The 19,900-nt window shown below is 38.5% G+C and overlaps 1 protein-coding gene across 3 annotated transcripts in view; it reads left to right on the top strand.

Annotated features, from left to right (window-relative positions):
• Positions 1 to 12,732: 12,732 nt before the first annotated feature.
• Positions 12,733 to 19,900, top strand: part of UPRT (uracil phosphoribosyltransferase homolog) — a 28,577-nt gene continuing 21,409 nt past the window's right edge. Inside the window, exon 1 of one of the 3 annotated variants that reach the window (XM_031030209.2) lies at positions 12,733 to 13,286. In XM_031030209.2, coding sequence (XP_030886069.1) covers positions 12,916 to 13,286 — 371 coding nt within the window. In that variant the 5' untranslated portion in view covers positions 12,733 to 12,915. The remainder of the gene's footprint in view (positions 13,287 to 19,900) is intronic. The other 2 variants (XM_031030133.2, XM_006726889.3) reach the window with 2 other exon arrangements.

Here is a 19,900-nt window from a genome sequence, read left to right as displayed (position 1 = left end):
GGAGAGATGAACCATGAGAGACTATGGACTCTGAGAAACAAACAGGGTTTTAGGGGGGAAGGGGGGAGGGGATTGGTTAGCCCGGTGATGGATATCAAGGAGGGCACGTACTGCATGGAGCACTGGGTGTTATACGAAAACAATGGATCATGGATTACCACATCAAAAAGTAACGATGTATTGTATGGTGACTAACATAACACAACAAAATTTTTAAAAAAAGAAAAAAACAAAAACAAAACAAAAAAAATAAGTGTCATGGAGATGAAAAGAACAGCATAGTGAATATAGTCAATAATATTATAATAATGTCGTATGATGACTACATTTATTGAATCACTGTGTTGTATACCTGAAACTAATATAACATTGTATGTCAACTATACTTCAATAATAAATACAAAAAAAGATATTAGTTCTTCCCAATGTGATCTATAGACTCAAAGCAATCCCAATCAAAATTCCACCAAGTTATTTTGTGAATATCAACAAGCTGATTCCAAAGTTTATATGGAGAGGCAGGATCCAGAATAGCCAAGACAATATTAATGGAGAAGAACAAACTTGGAGGACTGACACTACTCGACTTCAAGACTTACTATAAAGCTACTGTATTTAAGACCGTGGCATGGCAAAAAGAATAGAGAAATAGATCAATGGACCAGAATTGAGAGCCCAGAAATAAACCCACATAAATATAGTCAAGTGATTTTTGACAAAAGAACAATGGAACAAAGATACCCTTTTTCAACAAATGGTGCTGGAGCAACTGGACATCAACATGCAAGAAAAAAAAAAAAAGGACTCTAGACAAAGACCTACAATCCTTCACAAAAATTAACTCAAGATGGATCACAGGCCTAAATGTAAAATGCAAATCTATAAAATTTGTAGAAGGCAACATGAGAGAAAACCTAAATGACCTGGGGTATGGCAATGACTTTTTAGAAACAACAACAAAGGCACAATCATAAAAGAAAGAATTAATAAGCTGGACTTCATTAAAATAAAAATTTTCTGCTCTGTGAAAGACACTGTCAAGAGAATGAGAAAAAGGGTGCCTGGGTGGCTAAGTTGGTTAAGCGACTGCCTTCGGCTCAGTTCATGATCCCGGAGTCCTGGGATCGAGTCCCACATTGGGCTCCCAGATCAGTAGGGAGCCTGCTTCTCCCTCTGACCCTCTTCCCTCTCATGCTGTTTCTCTCTCTCTCTCTCAAATAAATAAATAAATAAATAAATAAATAAAATCTTTAAAAAAAAGAGAGAGAATGAGAAAAGTAACAATAGAAAATATTTGCAGAACAGAGATTTGATGAAAAACTGTTATCCAAAATATATAAAGAACTCTCAAATTTCAGCAATAAGAAAACAAACAGCCCAATTAAAAAATGGGCAAAAGATTTGAACAGATACCTCACCAATGAAGATATACAGATAGCAAATAAATATATGAAAAGATGCTCAACACTATGTCATTAGGGAATTTCAAATTAAAAAGCAATAAGATACCACTACACACCTTTTAGAAAGGCTAAAATCCAAAGCACTAAATCACATGCTGGCAAGGATGTGAAGCTACAGGAACTCTCATTCATTGCTGGTGGGAATGCAAAATGATACAACCTTTGAAACACAGTTTGGCAGTTTTACAAAGCTAAACATACTCTTACTACATGATCCAGTAACTGTGCTCCTTAGTATTTACCCAGATGAGTTGAAAATGTATGTCCACGTAAAAACCTGCACATGAATGTTTATAGCAGCTTTATTCATAGTTGTCAAAACTTGGAAGCAACAAAGATGTTTTTCATTTAGGTAAATCAATAAACAAACTGTGGTACATCCAGACAGTGGAATATTATTCAGTGCTCAAAAGAAATGAGCTAACAAGTCATGAAAAGACATGGAGGAATCTCAAATACATATTTCTAAGTAAAAGAAGGCAATCTGAAAAGACCATGCATGGCATTATTCCAAGTATATGACATCCTGGAAAAGGCAAAACTATGGACACAGTGAAAGATCAGTGGTTGCCAGGGATTCAAGAAGAGCAAGGGATGAATAGGCAGAGCACAGAGGATACTTAGGGCAGTGAAGCTATTCTGTATGATACTATAAAGGTGGACACACTTCATTACACATCTGTCAAAAAACGTAAAATGTATAAACCAAGAGTTTTAATGTAAACTATGAAATTTGGAAAATAATGATGTGTCAATGTAGGTTTATTGATTGTAATAAATGTACCACTCTGGTGTGTGATTTTAATAGTGGGAGAGATTGTGCTGTGTGAGGGCAGGGGATATATGGGAAATCTCTTTATCTTCTGTTCAATTTTGCTGGGACCCTAAAACTTCTCTCCAAGTTTTTATTTAAACTCCAGTTAACACACTGTAATATTAGTTCCAGGTGCAGAATTTAGTCATTCATCACTTACATACAACACCCAGTGCTCATCACAAGTGCCCTCGTTAATACCCATCACCTATTTAACCCATCCCCCAATCCAGCTCCCCTCCAGCAACACTGTTTGTTCTCTTTACTTAAGACTCTGTTTTATGCGTTGCCTCTCTTTTTCCCCCATGTTTATCTGTTCTATTGCTTAAATTCCACATATGAATGAAATCATATGGAATTTGTCTTACTCTGACTGATTTTGTTTAGCATAATACTCTCTAGCTCCATTCATATCAAGTGGCAAGATTTCATTCTTTTCTATGGCTGAGTAATATTCCATTGTATATACATACCACTTCTTCGTTATCCATTCCTCACTCAATGGACATTGAGGCTCTTGCCATAATTTGGCTATTGTTGATAATGCTGCTATAAACAATGAGGTGCATGTATCACTTTGAATCAGTATTTTTGTATCCTTTGGGTCAATACCTAGGAGTGCAATTGCCGGATCATATGGTAGTTCTATTTTTAACTTTTTGAGGAACCTCCATACTGTTTTCCAGAGTGGCTGCACCAGTTTGCATTCCCACCAACAGTGTAAGAGGGTTCCCCTTTCTCCACATCTTCACCAACACCTGTTGTTTCCTGTGTTGTTAATTTTAGCCATTCTGACAGGTGTGAGGTGATAGCTCATTGTAGTTTTGATTTGTATTTCCCTGATGATGAGTGATGTTGAGCATCTTTTCATGTTTCTGTTGGATACCTGGATATCTTTGGAAAAATGTCTATTCATGTCTTTTGCCCATTTTTTAACTGGATTACTTATTTTTTTATGTGTTGACTTTTATAACTTCTTTATAGATTTTGGGCACTAACCCTTTATCACCTATGTCATTTGCAGCTATCTTCTCCTATTCCATATGTTGCCTTTTAGTTTTGTTGATCATTTCCTTCACTGTGCAAAAGCTTTGTATCTTGATGAAGTCCCAATACTTTATTTTTTGCTTTTGTTTCCCTTGCCTCAGGAGACATATCTAGTAAGAAGTTGCTATGGCTGATGTCAAAGAGGTTACTGCATAGGATTTTGATGGTCTCCTGTCTCACATTGATGTCTTTCATCCATTTTGAATTCATTTTTGTGTATGGTATAAGAAAGTGGTAGTTTCATTCTTTTGCATGTTGCTGTCCAGTTTTCTCAATACCATTAGTTGAAGATACTGCCTTTTATCACTGGATATTCTTTCCTGCTTTGTCAAAGATCAGTTGACCACATAGTTGTGTGTCCATTTCTGAGTATTCTATTCTGTTTTATTTATCTATGCATCTGCTTTTGTGACAGTATCATACTGTCTTGATCACTACACTTTGTAATATAATTTGAAGTCTGGAATTGTGATGCCTCCAGCCTTGCTTTTGTTCTTCAAGATTACTTTGACTATTTGGGGTTTCTTGAGGTTCCATACAAATTTTAGGATTGTTTGTTCTAGCTTTGTGAAAAATGCTGGTGGTACTTTGATAGGGACTGCTTTGAATGTGTAGATGGCTTTGGGTACTATAGACATTTTAACAGCATTTGTTCTTCCAATCCATGAGCATGGAAAGTTTTTCCCTTTTTTTGTGTCATCTTTGATTTATTTAATCAGTGTTTTCTAGTTTTCAGAGTACAGATCTTTTATCTCTTTTCTTAGGTTTATTCCTAGGTATCAGGTACAATTGTAAATGGGATTGATTCTTGATTCTCTTTCTGCTGCTTCGTTATAGGTGTATAGAAATGCGACAAATTTTTTCACGTTGATTTTGTATCCTATAGCTTGACTGAATCCGTGTATCAGTTCTAGCAATTTTTTGGTGGAGTCTTTTGGGGTTTGTATACAGAGTATCAAGTCATCTGCAAATAGTGAGAGTTTGACTTCCTCCTTTCTGATTTGGATGCCTTTTAATTCTTCTTCTTGTCTGATTACTGTGGCGAGGACTTCTAGTACTACGTTAAATAACAGTGGTGAGAGTGGACATCCCTATCTTCTTTCTGACCATAGAGGAAAAGCTCTCTGTTGTTCCCCACTGAGGGTGATACTAGAGTAGGTTTTTGGTATATGGCCTTTATGATGTTGAGGTATGTTACTTCTATCCCCACTTTGTTGAGAGTTTTCATCAAGAATGGATGTTGTAGGGGTGCCTGGGTGGTACAGTTGGTTAAGTGTCCAACTCTGTTTTCAGCTCAGGTCATGATCTCAGGGTCATGAGATCGAGCCCCACATCAAGCTTGGCACTCAGCATGGAGTCTGCTTGTCCCTCTCCCTCCCTCTGTACCCCTCCCCCATTCCCCTCCCCTCGCTCTCTCTCTCTAAAATAAATAAATAAATCTCTTAAACAATGGGTATTGTACTTTGTCAAATGCTTTTTCTCCATCTATTGAAAGGATAATGTGGTTCTTATCTTTTCTTTATTAATGTGGTGTATCATATTGATTAATTTGGGAATACTGAACCACCCTTGCAACCCAAGAACAAATCCCACTTTACAGTGGTGAATGATTCTTTTAATGGACTGTTGTATTTGATTTGCTATTATTTTGTTGAGAATTTTTGCATCCATGTTCATATTGGCCTGTAATTCTCTTTTTTAGTGGAGTCTTTATCTGGTTTTGGAATGAGGGAAATGCTGGCCTTGTAGAATGAGTTTGGAGGTTTTACTTCCATTTCTAATTTTTGGACTAGTTTAAGAAGAATAGGTATTAACTCTTCTCTAAATGTTTCGTAGAATTTCCCTGGGAAGCTATCTAGCTCTGGATTTTGTTTGTTGGGAGATTTTTTCATTACTGATTCAGTTTCTTTGCTGGTTATGTGTCTGATCAAGTTTTCTTTTTCTTCCTATTTCAGTTTTGGTTGTTATACGTTTCTAGGAACTTACCCATTTCTTCCAGATTGCCCAGTTTGTTGGCATATAATTTTTCATAATATTCTCTTATACTTGTTTGCATTTCTGTGGTGTTGGTTGTTCTTTCTTCTCTCCCATTTGCGATTTTATTTATTTGGGTTCTTTCATTTCTCTTTTTATAAGTCTGGCTAGAGGTTTATCAATTTTATTAATGTTCTCAAAAAACTACCACCTGGTCATTGATCTGTTCTATTGGATTTTTGTATATTTATTTATTTAGTTTTTTGGTTTCTGTATCATTTATTTCTGCTCTAATCTTTATTATCTCCCTTCTTTTGCTGGCTTTAGACTTCATTTGTTGTTATTTTTCTAACTCCATTTGGAGTAAGGTTAGATTTTTTATTTGAGACTTTTCTTGCTTCTTGAGGTAGGCCTGTTTTGCTATATACTTCCCCCTTGGGACTGCTTTTGCTGTATCCCAAAAGTTTTGGGTCATCGTGTTTCATTTTCATTTGGCCCCATGTATTTTTTTTTTATTTCCTCTTTGATTTCTGGGTTAACCCATTCATTGTGTAGTAGTATGTTGTTTAACCTCCATGTATTTGTGGTCTTTCCAGATGTTTTTCTTGTGATCAACCAAGTTTCATACCATTGTATTTGGAAAAAATGCATGGTATAAACTCAATTTTTTGTACTTGTTGAGGCCTGATTTGTAACCTAGTATGGGCTCTGTCCTGGAGAATGTCCCACGTGCACTTGAAAAGAATGTGTATTCTGCTCCTTTAGGATGAAATGTTCTGCATAATTCTGTTAAGTCCATCTGGTCAAGTAAGTCATTCAAAGCCATTGTTTCCCTGTTAATTTTCTTTTTTTTTTTTTTTAAAGATTTTATTTATTTATTTGAGACAGAGAGAATGAGAGACAGAGAGCATGAGAGGGAGGAGGGTCAGAGGGAGAAGCAGACTCCCTGCTGAGCAGGGAGCCCAATGTGGGACTTGATCCCGGGACTCCAGGATCATGACCTGAGCCGAAGGCAGTTGCTTAACCAACTGAGCCACTCAGGCGCCCTCCCTGTTAATTTTCTGCTTAGATGGTCTGTCCATAGCTGTAAGTGGGGTGTTAAAGTCCCCTACTATTATTGTATTATTATTAATAATATGTTTGTTATTATGTGTTCCTTTTGTTTGTTATTAAGTGTTATTAAGGGTGCTCCTCTTTGGGGTGCATAGACATTGACAATTATTAGATCTTGTTGGATGGAAACTTTTTTATGATATAGTGCCCTTCTTCATCTATTATTACAGTCTTTGGATTAAAATCTAGTTTGTGTGATAGAAGTATTGCTACTCTGGCTTTCTTTTGACATCCATTTGCATGATAAATATTTCTCTATCCCTCACTTTCAACCTGCAGGTGTCTTTAGGTCTAAAATGAGTCTCTTGTAGGCAGCATATAGATGGATCTTGTTTTTATCCATTCTGACACCCTTATGTCTTTTGATTGAAGCATTTAGTCTATTTGCATTCAGAGTAATCATTGTTATAGATGAATTCAGTGCCATTTTATTACTTGTTTTGTCATTGTTTCTGGAGATTTTCTCTGTTCCTTTCTAGTCTTTGTCACTTTTTGTCTTTCTTTCCCACTCAAAAAGTTCCCTTTGATAGTTCTTGCAGGGCTAGTTTAGTGGTCACAAACTCCTTTAGTGTTTGTTTGTCTGGGAAACTCTTTATCTCTCCTTCTATTCTGAATGACAGCCTTGCTGGATAGAGTATTCTTGACTGCATATTTTTCCCATTCAGCACATTGAATATAACATGCCACTCTCTTCTGGCCTGCCAAATTTTTGTGGAGAGATCTGCTGATAATCTTATTCATCTTCCCTTGTAAGGGACTTCTTTTGTCTTGCTGCTTTTATGATTTTTTTTTCTTTATCTCTATATATTGCAAATTTAACTGCAATACATCTTGGTGTTGGCCTGCTTTTGTTGATTTTGATGGGATTTCTCTCTGCCTCCTGGATTTGGAAGTCTGTTTCCTTCCCTAGATTAGGTAATTTTTCAGCTATAATTTCCTCAAATAAACCTTCTCCCTTTTCTCTCTTCTTCCTCTGGGTATATGATAAAAGTGTTATTATGTTATGTTATTATGTTTCATGAGTCACTCCGTTCCCCAAGTCTACTTTCAGGATTCAAGATTTTTCTTTCCCTCCTCTTTTCAGTTTCATTTTTTTCCATAATTGCATCTTCTGTATCACTTATTCTTTCCTCTGCTTCTTCCATCCTTGAAGTCATTACATCCAGTCAGTTTCATATCTCTGTTATTGCATTTTTCATTTTGGCCTGATTTGTTTGTAGCTCTTTTATCTTTATGGTAAGGCTCTCCCTGATGACTTCTATGCTCTTCTCAAGTCCAACTGGTATCCTTATGATTGTTGCTTTAAATTCTGGCTCAGGCATATTACGTATCTCTGTTTTGATTAGATCCCTGAACATGGCCTTTTCTTGTTCTTTCTTTTGTGATGAATTCCTCCATCTTGACATTTTGTCTAGGTCTCTGTCTTTCCCTGTATGTTAAGAAAGTCTGTTACAGTTCCTCCTCCTGAAAGCAATGGCTTTATGAAGAATAGGTTTACAATAGCCAAATTATGGAATGAGCCCCAATGCCCATTGAGTGACGAATGGATAAAGAAGCTGTGGCATATACATGCAATGGAATATTACTCAGCCATAAAAAGGAATGAAATCTTGCCATTTATAACAACGTTGATAGATCTAGAGAGTATTATGCTAAGCAAAATCAGTCAGTCATAGTAAGACTAATATCATATGATGTCACTCATATGTGGAAGTTAAGAAACAAAACAGATGAACATGGGGAAAAAAAGAGAGTGGAAAGCATAAATGGACTCTTAGCTATAGAGAACAAACTGAGTGTTGCTGGAGGGGAGATTGGTGGGGGGATGTGTTAATAGGGTGATGGCTATTCAGGAAGGCATTTGTGATGAGCAATGGGTGTTGTATGTAAGTGATGCATCAATGAATCCTACACCTGAAACTAATATTACACCATATGTTAACTAATTGAAATTTAAATATAAACTTGGAAGAAGAAAAATGAAAGAGAGATAAAGACTGTCCAAACAAAATCTGAGGGACTTCATCCCCACCAGACCTGCCTTTTAAGAAATGCTGAAAGGAGTTCTTCAAGTTGAAACAAAGGGACACTAAACAGCAACTCAATTCTAATAAAATATGAAACTCATTGGTCAAGGTAAATATATAGACAAATGAAAGAACACTGCATTAGTATAATGGTGGTGAGTAAATGAATTTAAATTCAAATATAAAAGTTAAAAGAAAATTATTATAGGGGTGCCTGGCTTGCTCAGTCAGCAGAGCATGTGACTCTTGATCTCAGGATTGTGAGTTCAAGCCCCACGCTGGGCATAGAACGTACTTAATAAAAGAAAATTATTACAAATAACTACAAGTAAAATATGTTTAATGATACATAATAGGAAAAAATGTAAATTGTGACAATAAGTTAAAGTGGGGCAGGAGAAGTTAAAGTGTAGAGTTTTTATTGATTGAACTTAAGTTGTTATCAACTTAAACTATACTATTACAAAATATGTTATGTAAGTCCCAAGGTAACCAGAAAAAAAGTACCTTTGGAATTTACACTAAAGAAAAATATAAATGTTTCAAAGCATACAATACAAAAAATCAACAAAACACAAAAAAAGACACCTCAGGGGGTGCCTGGGTTGCTCAGTCAGTGTAGCGACTGCCTTTGGCTCAGGTCATGATCCCAGGGTTCTGGGATTGGGTCCTGCATCAGGCTCCTTGCTCAGTGGTGAGCCTGCTTCTTCCTCTGCCCCTCCCCTTGCTCATGCTCCTTCTCCTTCTCTCTCTCAAATAAATAAAATCTTTTTTAAAAAGACACCTCAGTTATTAATATGTCAGATTAACAGGTCCTATTTTATACCTCTTATACAAGGTATTTTCTTTCTTAGAACAAGGAATAATCCTTTATAAATGATCTGCCTGTCCTGCCCCATACACCCTACCAGAAATTGTTTAAGATCTACAGGAGTATCTTTGTACTTACAAGTAAACTAACTTCAAAAGGCTGGAAATATGTAGTTCAAAAGTGATTCAAAAATTTTGAAAGCAGGAGGAGTAAATGGCAAAAAAATAAGGTATACACTTGAAAAGATATGCAAATAGAAATTTTGAGATTATTGGAAGCCATAGAACTAAGGCATACATCTAAAAGTTGGTGTAGCTATTCGTTTGGAAAGAAACAAATCACAGTATTTGTTCAGATCATTGGCTATCCTTTTAATTAAAGTTTTTGTTCATAAGACATTTAAAATAACAATGCAATGGCTTAAGCATCACCAGAGTCAACTTGAATTAAAGAACTCTTGGAGCTTAGGGCACAAAGGGATTGTCAAGGAGTTCATCTGAGAACTATGTATTAACATAATTATATCAGGATCCCCCAGATCAGTCATATAGCACAATTTTTGGTTCATAGGTTAAATCTGGTATTTCAGGTGAGATACTATCCAGCACAAACATGATGAAGTGTGGTCTATAGCAGAGGAATATAACTTGGACAAATCTGAGGACCTGGGTTATAGGAACAGTCAAATTGACCTGATCATACTTCAGTTCAAATCTCTGCTCCTGGGACACCTGGGTGGCTCAGTAGGTTAAGCATCTGCCTTCGGCTCAGGTCACGATTGAGACTGGTCCCGAATCGACTCCTTGCTCAGTGGGGAGCCTGCCTCTCCCTCGGCCTGCCACTCCTCCTGCTAGTGCTCTCTGACAAAAAAATAAAATCTTTAAAAAAAAATCTGCTTCTGCACTTAGTACCTGTGTGACAGTGTCAAGTTAATCTCATTACATTTGTTTTGTTATCAGTAAAATAACAGATAATAGATAACAAATACAGCATACCTCCTAAGGTTGTTGAAAGACTTAAATGAGATAACTAAAGCATACTGCATAGAAAATAGAGTTTATATTAATATGAATTCTCTTTTGCCTTCTCCCAACTCTACTATTCAGGATGTAACTGTAAATTAGTTCCCTAAGTCTCAATTTTCTCACCTGTAAAACAGGAATTATAATACTGAGCCTCACTACTCCACAATGTTGAATGAAATAACCTATATATAAGTGCTTTCTAAAGGTACTATGTAGATGTATGTGAAGGATTTCTATTGATACAAGCAATTGGTTTGTTGCTTCCCATAATTTTTAGGGATTATATCAAATTTAGAGCTCACGACCTAAAATGAAGTTTACAGTCATCTCAATTACTACAGGAGAATTTTCCAGCTTTTGCTTTATCTGGCTTCATGCCTCCATAAAAATGTGAGCAAGAAAGCTAAATTCAAATTTGTCAATTCTGTTATTAGCATTTTTGGTTTCGGTTTCCATGCTGCTTAATATTGTCCTTTGGTTTTCAAAGATCCATACTATCCATGACCTCTACCACCATGGAGAATTTCAAGATCTTCACTCATTTTTCTTTGAATCTGTTCTAGCACACAGCAACATGCCTGGCAAATAGTAAGGGCTCAACTAGTATTTGTTAACTGAATGATTTCATGGTTCTGTCAGTATGTGTGGAGAAGGCTGCACTTGAAGTCAAAACACTGGGGTTTCTGTCTTGGTTCTGCTTTTTTTGGATGTGTGACCTTGGACAAGTCACTTTAGGAAAAAGAATCACACAGATAAGTTCTCTAAAGGGTGCTTAGTAAACCTCAAGCTTTTTTTGAAAATTAAATGAGAGAATGTGTAGAAGCGTTTTGTAAATTACGAACACCAAATTTTAGGTGTTATTATGAATACTCATTCGTGAATTGTGCTTTAATAGCATCTTAAATAACTAGATACATAGATTTTCTAATGATTATTGGTTAATATAGGTAAGTGTACGTATGGGTATTTCCTATGAGTGAAAATACAAGACACACTAGCAATTGTACTGTCCTAACTCATATTCTGTGGCATTGAGAACAAAGCCATTTGCCTGATGAGAAACTAGACAAAAATGACTACAGTACAGTTTTAGTCGTGTAATATCTCAAGATACCATTTTAAAGTCATTACTTCATTTAAATTGCTGATAACGAAACAATACTGTACTGCAGTGTTTTCCGGTAGAGCATCCATTGGCAAAGTAGCCAGATTTGTCTTTTAAACCCAGAGACCCTTTGAACTACATTCAGTGCTAGGTGGAAAAATGCACAAGCTTTCAAAAGTGACTGGGATTACAATTCTAGGCTGCAATTCTTATCAACCAATCAAATTTAAACTCTCTATAATTACAGATAATAGTGTACTGACCTAGAGGGTTAGGAACAAAGCAGAGAAAATGGGAGTGAAACAAAGGGATACAAATACCATGAATACCAATACCAAAACAACAAACAAACAAAAAATTGAAAACAGAGAGCCAGATCAAGGCTCAAGGCCCGCCAGAGGCCGGGATATTCCTCTTATCTGTTACTCATGTTACTTTGAATCTCTCATGTGTTGCTTATGTGCCTCTGTGGAAAAGAAAATTTTAAGAATTGGGTTTTTTGGAAGGCAAAATAGAATTATAGAATGTCAAAATTGGAAGAACATTTAGGAGTCAAATAGTTAATGCATCTCACTGATAGATGGGGAAAGGCAAGTCCAGAGAGGGAAAGGGACTTGTTAAATGCCGCTCAACATTTTTTTTTAGCAGAACTAGCAGGTTTCTGATGTTCACGTTATAGCTCAAAGGTAGGCCATGAGAACCTGCGTTTTAACAAGATCTCCGGTTGTTCTAACACCACACTGGTGTTGAAAAGTACTGCTGCCTTGACATTCTTTCTCAAAAGAATCAAAAAAGTTGTTTTTCCAAGTCCTTAAAATAAACAAAGTGGTCGTGGATCTGAAATGCTGTCAGAATCCCCATGGTAACCGTTCAGTGTAGGTCCCAGCGAATAAAGAAGATAAGGAAAACACTAGTGGTCAAGCACACTCGGGAAGCTGCAGTTTGTGGAACGGTCTAGTAGAGGGCGGGCTCTTCGGCAGTCTGCCAGGCAGTTTTTACTTCCCTTTTGGTGACACAGACAAGCTAACTGAAGATGCAGTTATCGAAGTATAATCTCTCGGCCAAGACACAAAGTCTAAAACCAGTGGGCCTTATATATGTAATCATTTTATCCCTCTCCACCGCTAGATTTTTCTGGCTCTACCACACACTCAAAGTTTTGCAGGCAGAACCCCTAAGGGCTCCCGGAAGACCCTGCCACCAACCAACCCTGGCCTCATCCCGTCCGCCAGGCTAACGTGTGGGAACCCAGGCAGCCGGGGCACTCCAAGGGTTACAAGCAGTTCGCTGGAGAGTGACAGGGAGAGAAGCCAATAGTGTCGAGGCAGGCCGTACGTCCGGTGTGGGCGGGGCAGGGACGCAGCGCGCCGAGGGGAACCTACGGAGGCCCGGGGGGGAGAGGGGCAACCCCGGGTAAGAGTTTGGAAGCGTCCGGGGCGAACAGGAGAGCTGATGAGCATCGGCCCCTTCTCCCTGCCCTCCTGCAGCCTTCGGGGTCGGTAGCCGCAGGGACAGCCCGGGGCCTGGTGTACGGCCATGGACTTACGGTGTTCGGACTCCGTGCCTTGTCACAACCAGAAAGCAAACTCTGTCTCTACCCCAAGCTCCGAGCCGCTGCGACCTGGCGACCTGATCTCAGACCAGGCCGAGGGAAACAGCGCCTCCAAGGCCAAGCCGACTCTCCTCGCAGGGCATGCTCTTTCCAGCGTACCGGCTGAGCTGGGTCCTCCGGCGTGCGGCGCGGCCAGCCTCAACTCCGAGAGCAGCGGTGGCGGTGGCAACTGTGACGCACCAACCAGCGAATCCCTCCTAGAGGACCGCGAAGTCTCCGAGCAGATCGGGGCGCAGCTTAAACTGCTGCCTATGAATGATCAGATCCGGGAGCTGCAGACCATCATCCGGGACAAGTCAGCCGAGATCAGAAGGGCAAGGGGACGTGGAGGGTGTCTCAAGGCGGGGGAGGAGGGGACAGGGACTGGAAGTAAAAGGGCTCAGGGGTAACGTTTTGGACTCTGGGAAACTGGTTTGTGCCGATGGGGCAGGGCAGGGTGTCACGTGACTCAGGCCGCCAACCCTGTCTTTCCTAGTCCCTGCGTTTAACGTCGCCGGGTAAAAGGAGGAATACTTTTAAGTAGCCCCCGGCTCCCTCTTTGTCTCTTCTGAGCGAATCCTAATCCTCAGCCAGTCCTGGCTGTAAACGCGCCCACGCTATCTGTCCAGTGCTGGTCTGTCACCCAGAAATGGTTGCTGCCGAGGTTATGCCCTACCACAAATCACCTCGGGCTCACAAATAGAAATAAAGCAATTTCAAGGGAATTCTGTTGTGCTCAACAAGTCCTCTGGCCGTTTAGTGTTTGCTACTGCAAATATGTCATTTTGCCTAAGGGCTTTTAGTGTTGGAGTTTGGGTTTTGTTGGTCACGCGGAAGCTTATCATTCAACTCTTATCAGGATTCATTTTTGTAAAGTTACAGAACCTCAAATGTTTCCTGTAGAGTTAATGGCGCAAAGGGAACCTAAAGGAATCTTTGGCGCCCCCTCCTAATCCCACAAACAGCCAAGTAAAATCCCACAAATAGCCAAAGAAGTAATGTTAAAATTCTGTCTTGAGGAGATCTCAAAACTCATGTTGTAGATGGGGTTTTTCAAGGGAGATATGTACTATGATGAACCACAGCTGGTTTCCATATTGGCAGCACCTTAAATGAGTAGCTACTGCATGTCAAAGCACTCCTTTTTCAGTGGGTGCCTTAATCTTTTAAAATGGCTGCTGGGTCAAGATGTCATTCTCTAAATCATACTGTAGTAACTTTTTCTTCATACTATTGTTAATAGGCTCCCTATTTGTTTCCTGGCCTTCAGTTTTTCTGCCGTCCGCATACTCCCACATATTCCTGAACAATCTTAATATAAGCTTTGATTACCCTACTCAGCAGCCTTCCTTGGCTTCTTAGAGCCTATCAATTAAAGTCCAGGGTCCTGACCTTGACATTAAGGCCTCTCTTCATGGTTCCTAGGAACTATTCCGAAACATCCCTGATTCTGCTCTCCTCTGAAATTCTCTTTACTCCTTCCTTTACTCCTTCTCTTCGTTTTCATATCCTACCTATTCAAGATCAAACCCAGCATTCCTCTGTCAAGAAGCTTTCCTTTAATCATTCTTCCTTGCTGATCTTCCCTGGCTTTTTAAATACAAGATTCACCTTCTGTTTTGTATGTTGTTGTGTATCAGTCTTGTCTCACCTATTAGATGTAATGAATCACTATTGAAAACTACTGTGGTCATGTGATCTAATAGGTGGAAATGGTGATCTTAAAAAGTAGGAGGTATAGGTTTGGTAGTTGCGGTAGGGGAAGCTGAAATAAAACTCATCTGGAGAACAAAGAAAATAGGATGGTGAGTCTTGTTCCTGTAGATCAGGAGTTACTGACTTTGACTCTTGGACACCACCGCACCTGTGGATGGGTTTCAGGGCCTTGGTGAACTATCAGCAATGATTTGGGAAATATTCTTCATTATGTGTATTTTAGTGATTGTTTTTAAATAGCATCTTTATTGAGATATAATTTGCATGCCATATAATACACCATTTAAAGTGCACAATTGAGTGGTTTTTAAGTATGTTCATGGCTGTGCACCCATCACCACAATCGATTTTAGAACATCTTCATCACCTCAGCAAGAAAGCCCGTACACATGAGCAGTCACTCCCCATTGCCCCTCAACCCACCCAACCACTAATCTCGACAACTGCTGATATACTTTCTGTCTCTGTTCAAAGTTGCCTATTCTGAACATTTCATATAAATGGAGTCATATTAACATATGGTCTTTTGTGTGACTAGTTTCATTTAGCATAATGTTTTCAAGTGTCATCCACATTGTATCAGTACACCATTCCTTTTTTAGCTGAGTGATATTCCACTGTGTTGATGATATACCACATTTTGTTTATCTGTCCTCAGATGATGGATGTTTGGGTGGTTTCCACTCTTTGGCTATTATGAATAATGCTACTATGAACATTTGCATATGTGCCTTTTTTTAATGGGGTAAGGATTCGTTAGCTTTCATTACATTTCACAAAGGGGTCTTCATGACAATGTAAGGGTAAACTGTTGCTGTAGGATTTGGAGAGGGCATGGAGTTCAGCATTCATATATGACAGCATCAATACCTGATTTTACTGCATTGTTCAGAAAATCCTGGGTTGTATAGTAAACCTGAGTGTAAGTGAAATCTTTTTTTTTTTTTTTCTTTTGTGAGTTTGGAAAGAGACAGCAGGATCCAGAGTGATCTTAGGCAAGATGTTTAGCATCTCTGTGCTTCAGCTTTATCATTTGTTAAATGAGGATGTGGTAATATCTCATGGAACTCCTGGGATGCTGAAACAAGATACTGTCTGAACGTTTGTTACAAACTGTGAAGAGCTGTGCCAGCCGTTGTGTTTTGATTTGTGCATGGTTCTAATTGCATTCATAAGGGCCAGGAGACAGTAAAAGGAGTTTACCTATACATAGAACTCACATTCTTTTTTTTTTAACTTTAAAAGATTTTATTTATTTATTTATTAGAGAGAGAGAGAGAGAGAGAGAGCACAAGCAGGGGGAGTGGCGGGCAGAGGAAGAGGGAGAAGCAGGCTCCCCACTGAGCAGGGAGCCCGATGCGGGGCTCGATCCCAGGACCCTGGGATCATGACCTGAGCCGAAGGCAGATGCTTAACTGACTGAGCCATCCAGGCGCTCCTACACGTGAATTTTCTAACTGGCTTTTAGGCCAGGAAGGAGGAGTCACCTCTTTAAACTATGCATACCCTTGTTAATAATGTTTATGGGGCATATCCTAGTAACGTCTCACCAACTAGTCTGTACTCCAGGGAGGCACAAAGAAAATCTGGCCTGGCACAGTACCAGACACATAAGGGAATTAATATTCAATCATTATAAAAAAAATAACCTTCTGAATGACTGAAGCCTGGGTTCTAAGAGAAAATGATAGTTTCTCTTCTTTTTCTACCTGATTTTGAACACTTAGATTAAACTCTGCTTTGAGGTGCAAGTAAATATTGACACTATTTTAACAGCTTTTTAAGAAGGTGCTAGAGATTGTGGCCTTGCTGATTGTATCTGGCAGGTAGTAAAAGCAATATATATATATTTTTAGTTTTTCACATCAGATTAGTTTTCCTCCAAGTACTTCACTGGGGGGAGGGGGTTTCTGAGGGTGATGGAAGGAGGCAGAAAATCATTTACAAAACATCTGCATACCATGGCAAACCTTGGAGTTATTCTTTATTGTAGTGATCACATTATACAAAATAGCTCTGGAAATAGAGTTTATGTTTTCAGAGCTTTAACTAACCATTAACTCTAAATAAAACATTCCTTTGGTTTAAACCTGCTGGAAAAGCTTTTATGTCCCACTTCGCTTTTACCTGTTGCTTAAAAAAATCAAAATCAAAAACAAACAAAACCATAATAGAACTGAATTTGAGTCTATTTAGTTCTTTTTTCTTAGGTTACCAGGTAAAATACAGGACACCCAGTTAAATTTGAATTCAGATAAACAATGAACTTTTTTTCGTGTATCCTAAACATTGAATGGGACATACTTCTGAAATACAAATTTAACTGGGTGTCCTGTATTTTTATTTGCTATATCTGGCAACCCTATGTTAACCCTAACTTCTCCCACCCCAAATGTTGAAAATAATCCTTGTTTTTAATTAATTAATTTTAAAAAAAAGTTATTTAATTTCTAGTTAATTAAAATATAGTGTAATATTGGTTTCAGGGGTAGAATTTAGTGATTCATCACTTACATATAAAACGCAGTGCTTATCATAACAAGTGTCCTCCTTAATACCCACCACCCATCTAGCCCATCCCCCACCCACCTCTTCCATTAACCCTCAGTTTGTTCTCTATCCTTAAGTCTCTTAGGGTTTGTTTCACTCTCTCTTTTTTTCTTTTTTCTCCTTCACATATGTTCATCTTTTTTGCTTCTTAAATTCCACGTATGAGTGAAATCATACGGTATTTGTCTTTCTCTGACTTATTTTGCTTAGCATAAAACACTCTAGCACCATCCACCTTGTTGCAAATGGCAAAAATTCATTCTTTTTATGACTGAGTAATATTCCATTGTATGTATATACCACTTCTTTATCCATTCATCGGTCGTTGGGCATTTGGGCTCTTCCCATAGTTTGGCTGTTGTGGATAGTGCTGCAATAAACATCCAGGTGCATGTACCCCTTCAAATCTATACTTTTGAATCCTTTGGGGGAAATACCTAGGAGTGCAATTGCTGGGCCCTAGGGTAGCTCTATTTTTAACTTTTTGAGGAACCTCCATACTGTTTTCCAGAGTGACTGCACCAGCTTGCGTTCCCACCAACAGTGTAGGAGGGTTCCCCTTTCTCCACGTCCTTGCCAGGATGCAAAGTTGTTGACTTTAGCCATTCTGACAGGTGTGGGGTGGTATCTCATTGTGCTTCTGATTTGTATTTCCCTGATGTTGAGTGATGTTGAGCATCTTTTCATGTGTCTGCTGGCCATCTGGATGTCTTCTTTGGAGAAATGCCTATTCATGTCTTCTGCCCATTTTTTAACTGGATTATGTGTTTTGAGTGCTGAGTTTTGTAAGTTCTTTATAGATTTTGGGTACTAACCCTTTATCAGATATGTCATTTGAAAATATGTTTTCTTCCTCCAAAGGCTCCCTTTTTTTTTTGTTGATTGTTTCCTATGCTGTGCAGAAGCTTTATATCTTTATGAAGTCCCAATAGTTCATTTTTCCTTTTGTTTCCCTTGCCTCAGGAGATGGATCTAGTAAGAAGTTACTACTGCCGATGGCACAGTAGTTAACTGCCAGTGTTCTCCTCTAGGATTTTAATAGTTTAATAGATTTTAATAGTTTCCTTTCTCACATTCAGGTTTTCTGCATTTTGAATTTATTTTGTGTTTGGTGTAAGAAAGAGTTCCAGCTTCATTCTTCTGCATGTTGCTGTCCAGTTTTCCCAAAACCATTTGTTGAAGAGACTGTCTTTTTTTCCATTGGATTTCCTGTTTTATCAAAGATTAGTTGATCACATAGCTGTGGGTCCATTTCGGGGCTCTCTGTTCTGTTCCATTGATCTATGTGCCTGTTTTTGTGCCAGTACCATACTGTCTTGATGATGACAGCTTTGTAATAGAGCTGGAAGTCCGGAATCATGATGCCTCCAGCTTTGCTTTTCTTCAAAATTGCTTTGGCTATTCAGGGTCTTTTGTAGTTCCATACAAATTATAGGATTGTTTGTTCTAGCTCTATGAAAAATGCTGGTGGTATTTTGATAGGGATTGCATTAAATGTGTAGGTTGCTTTGGGTACTATAGACATGTTAATAATGTTTGTTCTTCCAATCCATGGCATTGGAATTTTTTCCCATTTCTTTGTGTCTTCCATTTCTTTCTTAAGTTTCTATAGTTTTCAGAGTATAGATCTTTTATCTCGTTGGTTAGGTTTATTCCTAGGTATCTTATGGTTTTGGGTGCATTTGTAAATGGGATGGATTCCTTGATTTCTTTTTCTGCTGCTCCGTTATTGGTGTGTGCAACAGATTTCTATACACTAATTTTATATCTTGCAACTTTGCTGAATTAATTAATTCATTCATTCATTACTTACATATAAAACGCAGTGCTAATCATAACAAGTGTCCTTCTTAATACCCACCACCCATCTAGCCCATCCCCCACCCACCTCTTCCATTAACCCTCAGTTTGTTCTCTATCCTTAAGTCTCTTAGGGTTTGTTTCACTCTCTCTTTTTTTCTTTTTTCTCCTTCACATATGTTCATCTTTTTTGCTTCTTAAATTCCACATTTGACAATGGATCGTGGATCACCACATCAAAAACTAATGAGGTATTGTATGGTGACATAACATAATAAAATTTAAAAATTAAAAAAAAATAATAAATTCTTATTTTTCAGGTAGTCCCTTTAAAAAAAAATTCCACGTTGGGCACCTGGGTGGCTCAGTTGGTTAAGCGACTGCCTTCGGCTCAGGTCATGATCCTGGAGTCCCTGGATCGAGTCCCGCATCGGCTCCCTGCTCGGCAGGGAGTCTGCTTCTCCCTCTAACCCTACCCCCTCTCATGTGCTCTCTCTCTCTCTCATTCTCTCTGTCTCAAATAAATAATAAAATAAAATCTTTAAAAAAAAAATTCCACATTTGAGTGAAATCATATGGTATTTGTCTTTCTCCAACTTATTAAAAGTGTAGCACTTTTGTGGTGGAGTCTTTCGGTTTTCTATATAGAGTATCATGTTGTGTACAAGTAGTGACAGTTTGACTTCTTTGCCAATTTGTGAGCCTTTTATTTTTTTGTATTTTTGTATGTTGTCTGATTGCTGATCCTAAGACTTCCAGTAGTGTGTTAAATAGTAGTGGTGAGTGTGGGCATCCCTGTGTTGTTCCTGATCATAGAGGAAAAGCTCTCAGTGTTTCCCCATTGAGTAGGATATTAGTTGTGGA

Source organism: Leptonychotes weddellii, chromosome X, assembly GCF_054177405.1.
Source record: "Leptonychotes weddellii isolate Sample4059 chromosome X, ASM5417740v2, whole genome shotgun sequence".
NCBI lineage: Eukaryota > Metazoa > Chordata > Mammalia > Carnivora > Phocidae > Leptonychotes > Leptonychotes weddellii.
This window is presented reverse-complemented; position numbering and strand designations above follow the sequence as displayed.